Source organism: Acomys russatus, chromosome 25 (genome assembly GCF_903995435.1).
Source record: "Acomys russatus chromosome 25, mAcoRus1.1, whole genome shotgun sequence".
NCBI lineage: Eukaryota > Metazoa > Chordata > Mammalia > Rodentia > Muridae > Acomys > Acomys russatus.
In genome coordinates, this window is record NC_067161.1 from 48188945 (window position 1) to 48202920 (window position 13976).

Consider the following 13976-nt stretch of genomic DNA (forward strand, 5'->3'; position numbering starts at 1 on the left):
CATGAAAAGGGTCTCCCTGGAATTGGCTTTGCCTATTCACTGCCCATGGTGTCTTTCAGCCCTGGCTAATCTCCATTCCAGGCTTGGTGTCCCTTAGCTAAAATGATTTGGAACCAGATGTTTCTGATTTTTTTTTGTTGTAGTATTCACATATACATAAGGAAACATTTGGGGGGATGGGATCCAAGTATAAACAGGGAGCCCCATAGGTGATTTTACACAATATTTTAAACCTTGTTTCACGGCACAAAAATTTCCACTTGTGATGTCATCTTAAACACTCCAAAGCTTTGGGATTCTGTCTAGGGGAAAAAAATGTAAGCATTGGCTCACCGTTTCAGAGGGTTTGTCCTTCATGGCAGGGAAGGCACCACGGAGCTCACAGCTGAGGGAGCCAGCTACCAGGATTCACATCTTCTCAGTGTAGCGGGAGGTAGAGCGCATGCGTGAATAACGGGAGGTAGAGCGCATGCGTGAATAATGCAGCTAGCTGGTAACCCCTCCCCCAGGGGATCTGTGTTTGCCAGTTAGGCCTAGTGTTCCAAAGGCATCACAGTCTCTCAGAACAATGTTTCCAGCTAGGGGCCAGTGTTCAAATGCACGAGCCTGGGGGATGTTTTACATGTAAACGAAACGCCCTGTCTGTAGTAAGCACCCGTGACTTTTACATGTGTTCTCTTCCGCTTCCTGCTTGATGGACTTCTGGAAGAAATGTGAACGGGACATTACTTCCTATGCCTTCCTGTGGTCCTCTAACTATTCTCTCTCTCTCTCCCTCTCCCTCTCCCTCTCCCTCTCCCTCTCCTCTCCCTCTCCCTCTCCCTCTCCCTCTCCCTCTCCCTCTCCCTCTCCCTCTCCCTCTCCCTCTCCCTCTCCCTCTCCCTCTCCCTCTCTCTCTCTCTCTCTCTCTCTCTCTCTCTCTCTCTCTCTCTCTGTGTGTGTGTGTGTGTGTGTATCCATTGGTAGTCTCGGCCAGCCCAGGGCATGAGGACAACGTAACTCTCCAGTTTCCAGAGAGGGTGCTAGCTGATGGCTCTCAGATGCTAAACAGCAACCTCCCCTCCCTGACCCTTCCCTTCTATTCTCCTTTTAAATTGTGTATTTTCTCTGCATTGCATGTGTGTGGTGCCCACAGAGGCCAGAAGAAAGTGCTAGATCCCTGGACCTGGAAGTGAGCTTTTATGAAGGTGTCAGGAATGAGCCCAGGTCCTTTGCAAGAGCATTCAGTGTCATGACCCCTGAGCCACCTCTCCTCTCCTCATCCTTTTAAATAAAGTCCTGTAGAAGATGCACGTCACTTTCACATGCACTGCCTCTTTGAGTGTATACTAACTAAGCACATTTGGAGTCTGTCTGGAATCACACGCATTTTCTTAGCTCATGGATCTGGGGAAGGGTCTGGGTCACAATATGAACCCATGAGGTCTGGAGTGAGAAGCAAGGCTGAGGCCTGAAGCTGGCTGTGACACATGTGGTTACCCGGAGCAACGGGAAGACACTGAAATCAAGGCTGCCCCACCCCTTAGAAGGAGGTTCATCAGCACGCAGTTGGCATATGAGTGAGTATGCCCCAGGAAGTACACGTTCTAGAGGGGTGTGGCTTTAAAGCTTTGTGAGGTGGCATATAGGGGTAGGGGTGTGAATGGTGTGTGTGTGTGTGTGTGTGTGTGGTATGTGTGTGTGTGTGGTGTATGTGGTGTGTATGTGGTGTGTGTGTGTGTGTGGTATGTGTGGTGTATGTGGTGTGTGTGTGTGTATGTGTGTGTGTGTGTGTGGTATGTGTGTGTGTGTGGTGTATGTGTGCGTGAGAGAGGTATGTGTGCATGTCTCATATGTGTGTGCGTGTGTCAGTGGTACACGTGTGGTACGTGTGTTGTGGTGCGTATGTGAGTGATACATGTGTGTGGAATGTGTTGTGACTGTTGTATATGTGTGATATGTGTGTATTGTTTGTGTGTGATGTGTGTATGTGCATGTGTGTGGGGTGTGTGCGCATGTGCACGTGCACAGGCACGTCTGTGCTCCTAAGGATTGAACACAGACACTTGAACATCCTAGAGACATTCCACCACTAAAGCCACATTCCCAGCCCTTTTTGTATTGTTTTGTTTTGCTTATTGGGATAGGGTCTCATTCTAAAGCACTATGTAGTATAGGCTGGCCTTGAACTCACAGAGATTCACCTGCCTCTGCCTCCTGGGCTCTGAGATTAAGGGCGTGTACCACCATGTCCGGTCCTTTTTATTTTTTATCTGGTGACATCATCTCACTATGTTCCCCAAGTTGGTGTGGACCTCGCTCTGGCACCTGGGCAGCCCTCAAGCTTATAGTCTTTCAGCTTCAACCTTCTGAGTTCTAGGATGACAGGTGTGAGCCACTAGACAATATTGGTTTTGTTTTAGGAAGAGTGCGGCTCAAGAACTTGTGTGTTTGATGATCATTCATTTATTAGGAGACAGAGCAACTTATGGGGCTCGGAGACAGCTTACATGGGAGGGCACCTACTGTACACACATGAGCACCTGAATCCCATTCCTAGCATCTACAGAGAAGACAAGTGCAGCATGTGTGTATGTTACCCCGGGACTGGGGGGGGGGAGGAGGCAGAGGCAAGCAGATCCCTGGGGTTTGATGGCTGTCAGCCTACTGTGACTACTGAGCCTCAGGTCCTACTGAGAGTCTGTCTCACAATAACAAGGCCCCTGAGAACACCATACACACACACACACACACACACACACACACACACACACACACACACTACAAAAAAGGAGGGGTCTGCTTTGGTTCATTATTGGGGGACGCAGTATGAGGCAGCATGTGTAGTTAGGACGCAGAGAGAGATGAGAGCCAGCTTACCAGGCTTTAATGCTCCCCACCCCTTAGTCAGCCTAAACATGCTCACATTTAACTTCCTTCAGTTAACTCTCCCCCACAGTCATGCCCAGAGGTGTGTAACCCAGTAACTCCAAACCCAGTCAGGTTGAAGAGTGTCTCAGGGTTTGGCTGTTGGGACTGGAGCTACATATCTGGTATGTGCCTACGCAAACAGTCCCAAATCCTAAAAGTTCAAACTCCTTTGAAGTGGATATTCACCCTCACTTGCATGCCAGCATTCAGAGACTTGAGGGTGGAGAATTTCCCTAGAGAGAGGAAGAGGACTCACAGAGCCGTGGTAGAAGAGCCACCTGACTCAGGAGAAAGAGACAGGACCCCTTGTCAGCACCTGTGATGGCAGCTGGGCTCTGATGACCTCAGCTTCTGCCAACCATGCTCTTGAGAAGGAAGTCGGTCCCTTGAGAGTTCAGTACACTGGCTGTCAGGACGGGTGCTCCTAGCTCTTAGCTGCAGATTGGATTCCAATAGCTGGTCCCTGCCACATGAGACCTCCTGCAACCCTGGGATGAGGTGGGAGAGAGAGGGCTGCTGTGGCCGGAAGTCGAGCGTGCCTGTCTGTGGCCCCCCCCGCAGCATCTGAGCTGTGTCTCTGTCCCCACAGTGAATGGACACCACGCCTCAGGGACCCCGGCGCACCCTCCAGAGACTGCCCACATGAGTCTCCGAAAATCCATCGGTGATTCCCAGGTAAGGGGCTGCCAAGGGAGGTAGGGGCAGCTGAGTGTCTAGGCCAGGAAGGCTATCCTTGGGAGTCAGGGAGTGTGGCCCTTTTCTGCCGTTAGTGGAAAGTATCCCATAGCTGTCCCAGCAGATCCTGATGAAGGAGAGCTTGCAGAAGTGCAGTTCACTGGTTTGCTGAAAGTGGAGGGTAATTAGACTGCAAGATAATGGATTATAATTGTCAGGGCAGAGAGATCCACCCTGCTACCCACACGTCCGCTAGTGTCCAAGTTTCTGGTCAGGTCAATGTGAACCAGCCATGCCATTGTCTTTGTCCTTTGCTGTGCCCATCCTCAGTCACGTTGAGTGGAATGTAGGCATGTGACCATCTCATCCACTAACCCAGCATAAAAATGGCTACAGGGTGAAAAGAATTAGGTGTGGCTTTGCTTTTGTGACAGGGTCTTCTGTGGCCCAGGTGGCCTCCTAGTTTTTGATCCTCCTGCCTCCAGATCCCCAAGTTCTGGGATCACAGGTATGGACCACCATTCCCAGCTGGAAATATGTCTTAAGATTCTCTAACGGCTGTCTCGTTCGCCATCCCGTTTGACACACGTGGCATCATGAGATGGGTATCAATAGTATTCCCTCATGAGCATAGGACCACAGAGGAGCAAGCTCATGAGACTGAGTCAGGGGTCACAGTGGACCCAATGAAATGTCCTGTGTTTTCCATATGTGCAAGAAGTTTCATCTAAATGGCAGGGTCGGGGCTGCGGGAGTCTCCTCACAGAACATCAAGAAGACTTTCTTAAAGAGGCCTCCAAGCCCTGTCATATTTTCTCTGGGATCGATATGGCAGCTTACAGGGCCATGTGATGCTGCTGCTGTGCTGATGATGGTGATGATGGTGATGGTGGTGATGATGATGATGGTGGTAATACTGCTGAGAACAACAGCTGTGTTTGCTCAGTGTAGGCAGGTCTTTCCAGTCTCCTGTCTCTTGTCCAGGGCCCGATATGATCAGGGTGTCCATTCCCAGCCATCCCCCAGATGCCAGTAGTGGTGCTCCTACTTGAGACCATGCCTGGCTGGTAGAGATCTAGGCTTAGTTAACAGTACACAGGGCTTTCTGTGTCTGACCCCCTCAAATCCTTGCACACATCATTTGTCATAAGTCAACCCTGATTTTATATGTCCTGTTGAGCCACCAATAATAGCCTTCTCTACCAGCTGGCTAATGTGTTGGAAGGGAAAATGGCTTGTCATCTGGCTTGAGTGTTTCTGAAGACATAAGCGACAGTTGAACCACAACAGAACCATGTTGCCACCCCAGCACCATGAGGAAGGACACTAGAAGCAGCTTCCATTCTTCCCTCCCCCACTGACACATGACTCCCCTGGCCTCTGGAAACATTGTGAAGCTCCTGTGTCTGCTTAAAGCAAGCATGCTGCTGGTGTGGCTTAGAATCTGGAGGCTGATATAACCATGTGCTCTAGGCCTTGGAGACTGGAATTTTTCCTCCTCTATCTGTTCTTGGAATGTGCTCAGAGATTCTGATTTACATGTGAGGTGATTCATACAAGCATTATTTATATCCCGATAACTCGGGACCCAATCTAACTGTCCAACAACAGAGAATGGGCAAAACGGCTTCTGGTGCTGGACATCTCGCCAGTCAGTGCTATCACACAGCCATCAGAAAGCATCCTCCTGGAGAAAAGCATCCTCAGGAGACGGTTACAATTCAAATTGGGTGGGAGGGCTGGGGTTGAGTGGGAGATGGCCCAGGAGTTAAGAGTGTACTGTTTGTCAGAGGACCTGAGTTCAATTCCAGTCACCCATATCAGGCAGCTCATAACAGCCTGCAACTCTAGCTCCAAGGGACTCCACCCTCTGCTTACTTCCATGAGCACCTGCACTCATGTGGCTGCCTGCTTACGTGTGAGTGTGTGCATGCACAGGTGTTCACGTGTGCATGGGTGCATGCGAGCACTGGTTAGTCCACGTGTGTGTAAATAAGGTGCATTCACTCCTATTCAGAAGAAGGAAAATTGAGCTTATGAGAGGAAAGAGGACCAGATCCCCTGTGGAGGCTTCACTGCATCTCAGACTGAGATTCTTCCCCGGAGACAGCTGGTGGCGTCTCTGATTTTGATAGAGAGGGGTTGTCGATGCATCCAGTAGATAGAAGCAAGTGACATCACTCCCTGTTGCACAATGGGCAGGACAGCTCCCGCAACAGGGAATTGGCCAGTTTGAAAATATGAATCATGCTGAGGTTGTAAAAGCTTAATCAGAGAACATGAGTAATGTTTATTTTGTTTATGCTTTCTTCCAGTTTTCTAAAATCAACACATTTCACTTTTATAAAAGATATACTCTTTTGTTTAAGAAAATGGGATCTGCGGCCAAGCATGAGGGTGCCTTTAATCCCAGCACTCGGGAGGCAGAGGCAGGTGGATCGCTGTGAGTTCGAGGCCAGCCTGGTCTACAAAGTGAGTCTAGGACAGTCAAGGCTACCCAGAGAAACCCTGTCTCGAAAAAAAAAAAAAAAAGAAAGAAAGAAAGAAAGAAAAAAAAAGAAAGAAAGAAAAAAGAAAAGAAATAGAAAGAAAGAAAGAAAAGAAAAGAAAACAGGATCTGGCTGCTGAAGAGAGAGCTCAGTCAATGAAGTGCTTATTGCACAGCCCTGAGGACCCGAGTTCAATCCCCAGCACCCTCATTAAGGGTAGGCCATGGTAGTGACCTTGTAATCCTAGAGCTGGGGAAGTGGAGACAGGGGGATTACTGGAGTGCACTGGCACTTGTGTACTTGTGTACTTGGTGCTCTAAGCCAATGACAGAAAAACGAAAATAGAGAGCAACTGGGATTGACCTCTGCCATACCTCATGTGTGCTCACATATATGAGTGTGCATAGATACACATAAACACACACACACAGACACACATACACACACACACACACACACACACACACACACACACACACACACACGTCCCTTAAGGACATGTGGTATTAGGTTTTTTAGATCCCTGGCTTGGTAGACAGTGACTGCTACATATGGGCAGGTTAACAGAATACTCTTTTTGGATGATAACCTTGAAGTTGAGACCCCATCAAAGAAACAAAATTAAACAGTGCAGTATGCAGAAAGGAAAAACCTGTGTCTACTCGCTGCATCCCAGAACTACAAGGTGGACTTTTAAGGATTCTTTTAGGCTTTGCAAAGATATTTGAATACAGAAGCCGCTGCTTTTTCATCCCAGAGTGTGAACCTCTGAAGCTAATTATCTAAGAGCTCTAATGGCTCACCATAATTAGCTTGAGAGAGTACCCCTTTAAAGGACAGCAGGGCCCAGCAGATGCCTAAGCATACATGGTGTTCTTCAATACACAGGGGGATTTACTCTCCATCCTAGACTGTCAATCACAACTCCCAATTTCTCTCAATAATAACTCAGGGCCAGAACGTGGCTCAGTGGTAAATTACTTACCTGGTGTTTCCAAGGCTCGGGGTTTAGTCTCTAGCATGTCTGTGCATTTGGACAGTAATTGAAATATGACTGAATGAAGGACCACGTGACCATCTGAAAGGCAGGATTTGGGGCCACAATGGCCAAGCCCAGATTTGCTGGCTTCCCTCTCTCTGAGAAGGTGAATGGGAAGAATGGTTCCAGGAAGGGGCAGGCACACCTAATATGCCTACCATTCCGCGTCATGGACGGAGTTGGGGGGCCATGGCAGGGTGCCCAGGCGCTCCTGGGGGGTTCCTGCTTTTCTCCATTGCTCAGTCTTGTGAGACCTAGGGTGGATGGGCACAGGTGATGGTGGTCTGGTGCCACCCAGTGGACAGTTTCAGTACTGCATTCATCAAGGGGGCTGTGCCTAGGTCCTGGATAAAGGGCGCCTTCCTGCTTCTGTTGGGAAAGAACCCAGGGGTCAAAGGCTAACAGCTTTGCCACAGTCGAAGGAAGCTTATCCTAGATTGTGCCTTCTCTTCCTGCCTACCATTACCTGGGCCTATTTGCAGTCCATTTTCCCACTACTCTGGCTTTATGACCACTCCAGAAACACACCAAGGAAAAGAGGAAGGACTCAGAGCATGGACACCTAACAGGGTATATGTTGAAGAACGCAGCTTAAGTGGAGAAAGAGCGGAGATGCTATGCCCCTGCATCCTTCCCAGGCCCTTTACTTCAGTAGTGCACACCCCTAGGTCATTGCTAGGCTCTGAGGTAGAAAAAGGCTCCGCCCTGCCTGTGGGAGAAAGACAATGGGCCAACAGTTGTATCATGACATCAGTGGTGAGGGCAAGAGGAAGCGTGCACAGTGAGAAGCCGAGAAGTGGGGCTGAAAAGCGTTGGAAATGGGCTTCTTAAGAAGAGATGCTAGGCTAAAGAGTGCAAGGCTACACAGAGGCTGGATAACAAAAGATGGGCATGGTGTTCCAGACAGAGGGGACAGCATGTAGACGCCTAGAGGCAGAAACGACCACAGTATGGGTCATACAATGACTTACTAAATTGGCAGGTGTAGGAGAGAAGAAGATGGGGCAGAAGGGGTCTGCATGGCCCGTCACAAGGAGACCAGGATTATGTCGACAATGTTGGGGACTGAAGAGGGTTTTCCTAGAGGAAACCTGCCTGCCCAGGGCATAGGATGCGGGAGTTCTTATGGAGGGACATGTTCTAAAAGACACTTGAAAGAGGGGCTGTTAGCCTGCTCATGAAGTCGCTGACAGCTTAGCAAGTAGTGTGTGTTCTTGGCGACAGCACCATTGCTCAGGCACAGTCGGGACACCAGGGTGTGGAAGTGGCACTTCATCCAAAATGGAAGAAAGCCAGGCAAGCCATAGACAAGTCAGGAGGATCAGGGAGTCTCTAGCTCAGGGCTATCTTGTGCTCTTGAATGAGCTCTGGACCCAGAAAAAAAAGAGGACTATTACAAGCAAAGGGTAAAATGTGTAAGTATCTATTGTAGAACTCTGTGGGGCTCCTGTGACAAAGTCCCGTGGACCTAGCATCTCACTTCAGTGAGCAGTGTGGCATTGGGACAATGTTGGCTACTACTGGTCTCATCCTGCCTCGACATCCCCACCCTCTACTTAAAGCAAACTCCTGAATTACGCCTCCAAATCAGTGCTTCTCAACCCCTGGGTCACACCCATCGGGAAAACACATATTTCCAGTGGTCTTAGGGACCAACCATAAATGTATTTTGTTGTACTTCATGACTGTAACGTTGCTACTGAGCGGTGTCTCGGTTCCTAAGACCACCATAAATATGTGTTTTCCCATGATCATGACCCACAGATTGAGACCTGCTGCTCCCAATCCAAGTATTTCTAATTGTAAAGCAAAGGGGGAAGACATCAGAGTACAATTACCACAGCCAAGAAAACACCAGTCCAATAACATCACCATATACATTCTATTCTATATTCCAATTCTTTGGTGATCCCTAAAATGCCTTTTATACCTGCTTTTCTCCACAGTCTAAGTTTTGTTTTTATGTGAAAATGTTGGTTACTTTGTCTCTTTAGCCTCTATCTCTGTCTGTCTCTGTCTGTGTCTGCCTGTCCATCTCATTTGTTGAGCTGCAACTAATTATTATGTGGCTCCAACTTTTAAAATACAGTCTGGGTTACAGCTCAGTAGGTGACAAGGAAGAGATCAACACCCAGTCCCATCAAAGACAGAGAGAGGGGACAGGGGACAGGGGACAGGGGACAGGGGAGTGGGTTGGGTGCCAACCAGGCATTTGTTGGCTGTTTTCAGAGCTCTCATACTTGTGCGTCTTTCGTCACAATGGACTGTAGAGAGTTCGCATCATCACTCCCAGCACCACCCAAGCCATGGAACTGTTACTAACCTACTTTCTGACTCCGGGCGGTCTTTTTATGATGTTTTATCTGTGGAAGGTTGGCTGTGTGTGGTCCTTAGTAGCTAGCTGCTTTCACTCAGGATGTTTTTGATGTCTTGTTGAGTGTGCTCAACTTTCATTCATATGGCTGAATAGTAGGCCATGAAATGGGCAGTTTTGTCATCTTGCCTGCTCCAGTCTCTTTGTCTAGGTGGGATGCCCCGTGGTTTTTCTTTTGCTTGCCCCTCACACTGACTTCTAGTTTATATTTTGAAGACTCCAGGCCAACTATTGTCTTGTAGGATGACCTACATTCCTTAGTCTGCTTGCTACTCTCGTGCGTGTATAGAACCCAAGCTTGGGATTTGACAGGCATTCTGTGTGGGGTGAGTTGGCTGCTGCCTGTTGCACCTCTGGGGACACACACACACACACACACACACACACACACACACACACACACACACATCCTTCTGGTGAGATCCTGGGTCACTGCAATAACTACTAGATTTATTTCATTTGTTTCCCTTTCTGATTGATGGGGACCAATGTGGCACTAATGTGACACTGTGTGACTGTCCTGCCATCCTGACTGTCTTCACTCTGTGCTTTGAGTATCTGAGAGGACCACAGTCTACATCTCTTTGCCACTGGGATATCCAGGTGACAAGCTCTATGTACAATTTTATGGGTGTTCTTCTGGAATGGTGTGTTCCCTCTGCCCACTGCGCAGTGAGTCCCTTGTGGTCATTATTGCCACTGAGCCTACGGGGTCATCTTTAGACCAGCTCTCGCTTGCCCTCTTCTTATAGCTCTGTCATTATTTGAGTTCTCTTGTACTTGCTGCCACAGTAAGCACTGGGACAGCTCTGACTCCGGCATTAGCTGTGTTTCTAGGAACCTGCGTTCCTTTCAGCGAGAGTAACAAAGAAGCCCAGTAAAGGATGATTCCTGTAGGATTTCTTGCCTTCTGGCTCGTCACTACTTCAGTAGCAGCAGCAGCAGCCATATATAGACTATGGCCAAGGCCACTTGTCCCCCACCACTACCACCAATCCTGGGCTGCAGTGGGATGACAAGGATGGTGGCAGCATAGTGTTGGTCCCTGACAGGGAGACTTGCAAAGAAGGGAATCTAGCCCTGAGGCAGACCTGCCCCTTTCTTGGCAGATATGGGCTTAGCCAGAGCCTCTGTGTGGAAGAAACATGGAGGGACCATTGTCCCTGCCTCCTCTTGATTACTGACGCCCAGGGCTCTTGTGGTACAGCCTCTACTTGTCTTGTGCCATGGGCACTTTTAGTGAATGTCCCAGCAGGGAAATGGCAGCTTAGAATGCTACAGGCCAGGCCAGGTAGATATGACAGTGCCTTAAAAATACATATTGAAGCTATCTTTGGCCACAAGCTTGACTGCTCCATGGCCTGTCAGGGTGGCAGAGGAGATGTTTTAAGCACAGGTGCCTAGATAAAGTGTCTGAAAGTCAATCAGGCCAATGGGTCTCCAGTGAAGTCTCCAGCTGCTCAGGACTGGGACTGGCTAGAGACATGTGAGAACCGCTGGTGATGGTCCATGTTAGAGATGGAAAATCCAAGGTTCCAAGAAGTCAGCTCCGTGGCTTTCATCTTAAAGCTAGTCATCCATGAAATGGATGGTTGCTTTTCACCAAGAGCTCCAAGGATGTGAGCATTCTATGGGCAGACTCTTTGTCTGTCAGATCAAGGCAGTAAGGCTGTGCAGAAGGGCCTAGTGAGATCCATTTGGCCTGGCTTGCTGATGGCTTTCTGAGACAGGAGCCTCCCACCCGCAGGTGCTCACCTTGCCAGGATCTAGGTGGCTTGGGGGCGGGGGGTGGTGGATGAAATCATCTGGCTTCCTTGATGCTCCCTGGTAAAGCCCTTCATCCTTTTGGGCCCATGCTAGCCCCAGAACACAGAGTGGTCAACCATGGTGCCCCAAGGGAGCTGTTTTCAGGGGGCAATATGTGACCCAGGACAAGTGGCATCTCAGGATCCTATCAGGAGAGCTGAGGAGTTGAACCCTGGACGTATCTGCTGGCGTGTCGGGACTCCGCACATTCCCTCGTGTTAAATGTGACTTAAAAACAAAACAACAACAGCAACAACAACGCTGGCCATTCTTAGCCATCTCCACCAACACAATCATGAGGCCTTGGCCCATCACCTGTAGGAGCATGGGTAGTTGGGACTCCGGTTTTTTGGCTGACAATGGGGACGGTGTAAGATAGGCACTCCAGGACAAGGGGATGCTCTGCTTAAGAGAGATCGCCGTGGTTCCCAGGCGCTGGCACCATGGCACACAGCCAAGGTGGCTGAGCAGCACCCGTGCTTATTTCACACATTCACCATTTGACATTACAGACTTGAAGGGGGGGGGGGTCGGAATGAGATGTCATGTGCTGAGTCCTCTGTGCCGGGGGTGGGGGTTGGGGGGTGGCCTACAATCTGCCTTAACTCTCTGCTCCCCTGCCATTCCACTATGCTGCTTTGGCAACGTGGCCTGGTTACCAGCAGAGGGCAGTGGAGGGGTTAACTCCCCAAGTCCCAGTTGGAAAGGAGAGGAGGGGAGACCTGGTTTGCTGCGGTTCCCTGGAGTCTGAGCTCAGCCTTCCTCCACTTTGCCCAGGAGCCTGAGCACTCCGGAGCAGCCTGGGCTCCAAGATGCTTTTGCCTGCCCTGGCCCAGAATATGGTGACTCAGGAGTTAACAGCAGGCTGACACCCCTGAACTTCCCCAGCTCAGGGCTCTTAACCAATCCCTCCACCCACCCACCTGGGGAACTGGGGATGGGGAAAAAAATGTCCAACATGGAGAACAGCTTTGATGATGTGTCTCACCTCTCTCCCCAGAACCTGGGATCCTCTTCGCCAGGCAAAAAACAGAGCAAGGAAAACACCATCACAGTAAGTGGCTCACTGTCAGGGGGGGGGGGCGGGGGGGGGGAGTGGTGAAGGGAGGGGTGGTCCAAGGTCCACAGCTGGGGCTGTTGCCCTGGCAACGTGGATAGCCAACCAGAATCGATGTTCGCTAGGAAACAGGGAAGTTCCAGGCAAGGCTTGGGTTTGGCTGAAGCTGCCCCCATCCCCTCCCTCTGTCAATTTCTCCTTCTGCTTGCTCTCCCCTGGGGAGGGGGTGGAGGGCAGGAGGCTGTAGCAACAAGGGAGAAGGCCCTTCTGCGTGGTGGTGGGCAGGAGAAGGTGCTTGTGGGGGAGCGAGTTGAAGGGGGTGGAATGTGCTGTGGGAAGAGATGTGACATGGAAATTACAGCCACCACGGAGCTGCTTTTGTGCAGGGAAACTTCTGGAAGACGTCAAAGTTAAAAGCAAGAGAAAGCTCCGTACAAATAGCATTTCTGGGAGTCCCTGGTGAGAAGCTCTCAGGGATCCCCCCCCCCCCGAACCCAGACTAGATACCCCTGTGAGGGTGGCATTAAGGTTGCCAACTCCTCCCCTCAAACTCCCTGATGTACTGGGGCTCTCTACTCTAAGGAGGGAGCTGGCCAGGTTCTTAGCCAACGGCAAAGATTTAAGAAGTGGGGTCTTCAGGTTTGCTATCCTGGCAAGGAACCATTCTGGGCTGTTCTGGCCATCTCTGCAAAGATAAAACTGAGTGGGTGCATTGCTGAGTGAACAGTCCCACTTTGGAGGGAAGAGGGAGCCAAACAAGTGGCAACACCAACCGTAATACCCACTGCCACCTTGGTGCCGACTCAGTACACGCCAGGACCACCCACCTGGGGCAGGGGCTCTGTTTGCCTCCAGCTATGGCTCTATAGTGAGCAGAATCAACCCTCTGGAGTGATTATACAGATGGACTCTGATGCCAGAGTGTCACTTATGTCACCAAGCCGTGGCAACATTTGAGCAAGCTTCTCCGGCTTTTCTGGTGTCTCTAAAGCAGGGAAGTGAGAGCATCCCTCATTGGGGAATAGTGTCTAAAAAGAGCTGGTCCTTGATTGTAAAGCACCGAGAACTGAGTCCAGCACACACACTCGGTGCTCAGTGTGCATTAGTGTGATCATTGCACTGTACACACATGTGGAAAGTGGAGCACAGAGCGGCGCCTTGCCCAAGCTCACCTAGCTAGGAAGCATCAAGACTGAAACCTCATCTCTTGCCCACTGACAGCTCCCTTCCTGAGCTCCCTTCCTGAGCTCCCTTCCTTCCTCGGGTCACCACCCTGTCTTGACCCTGTTGTGTCTGCTGGAAACTGGGCAGAGAAGCTTAGCCCGCTGCTACTCTGCGGCAGCCACAACTTTTCTTCCCAGAGAGCCTCAAGGAACCTGGCAGGGCATACATAGACAGGCCCTAGGTTCCGGCTTCTGAGGGCACGGGTCCCATCTTTCACATTGTCACCAAATGCCAAACAGGATGATGGCTTCTCAGAGCCACTAGAAATGGGGAGAAGGGAAGAAGAGCAAATAAAATGGAGACGCATGTTCACATTCTAGAAACAAACACCAGAAGTGAAGAGAGATGCCGGACAGGCAGTGTTACGCTGGCTGGTTGTCTTAAAGACACAGTGATGGAGCC

The 13976-nt window shown here is 50.0% G+C and overlaps 1 protein-coding gene across 7 annotated transcripts in view; it reads left to right on the plus strand.

Moving 5' to 3' along the window:
* The window catches only part of Gas7 (growth arrest specific 7), a 218733-nt gene that overhangs the window by 174972 nt on the left and 29785 nt on the right, over nt 1-13976 (plus strand). For 6 of the 7 annotated variants that reach the window (XM_051168033.1, XM_051168032.1, XM_051168031.1 and 3 more), the window contains exons 4-5: nt 3500-3585; nt 12294-12347. In XM_051168033.1, coding sequence (XP_051023990.1) covers nt 3500-3585; nt 12294-12347 — 140 coding nt within the window. The remainder of the gene's footprint in view (nt 1-3499; nt 3586-12293; nt 12348-13976) is intronic. The other variant, XM_051168027.1, reaches the window with a different exon arrangement.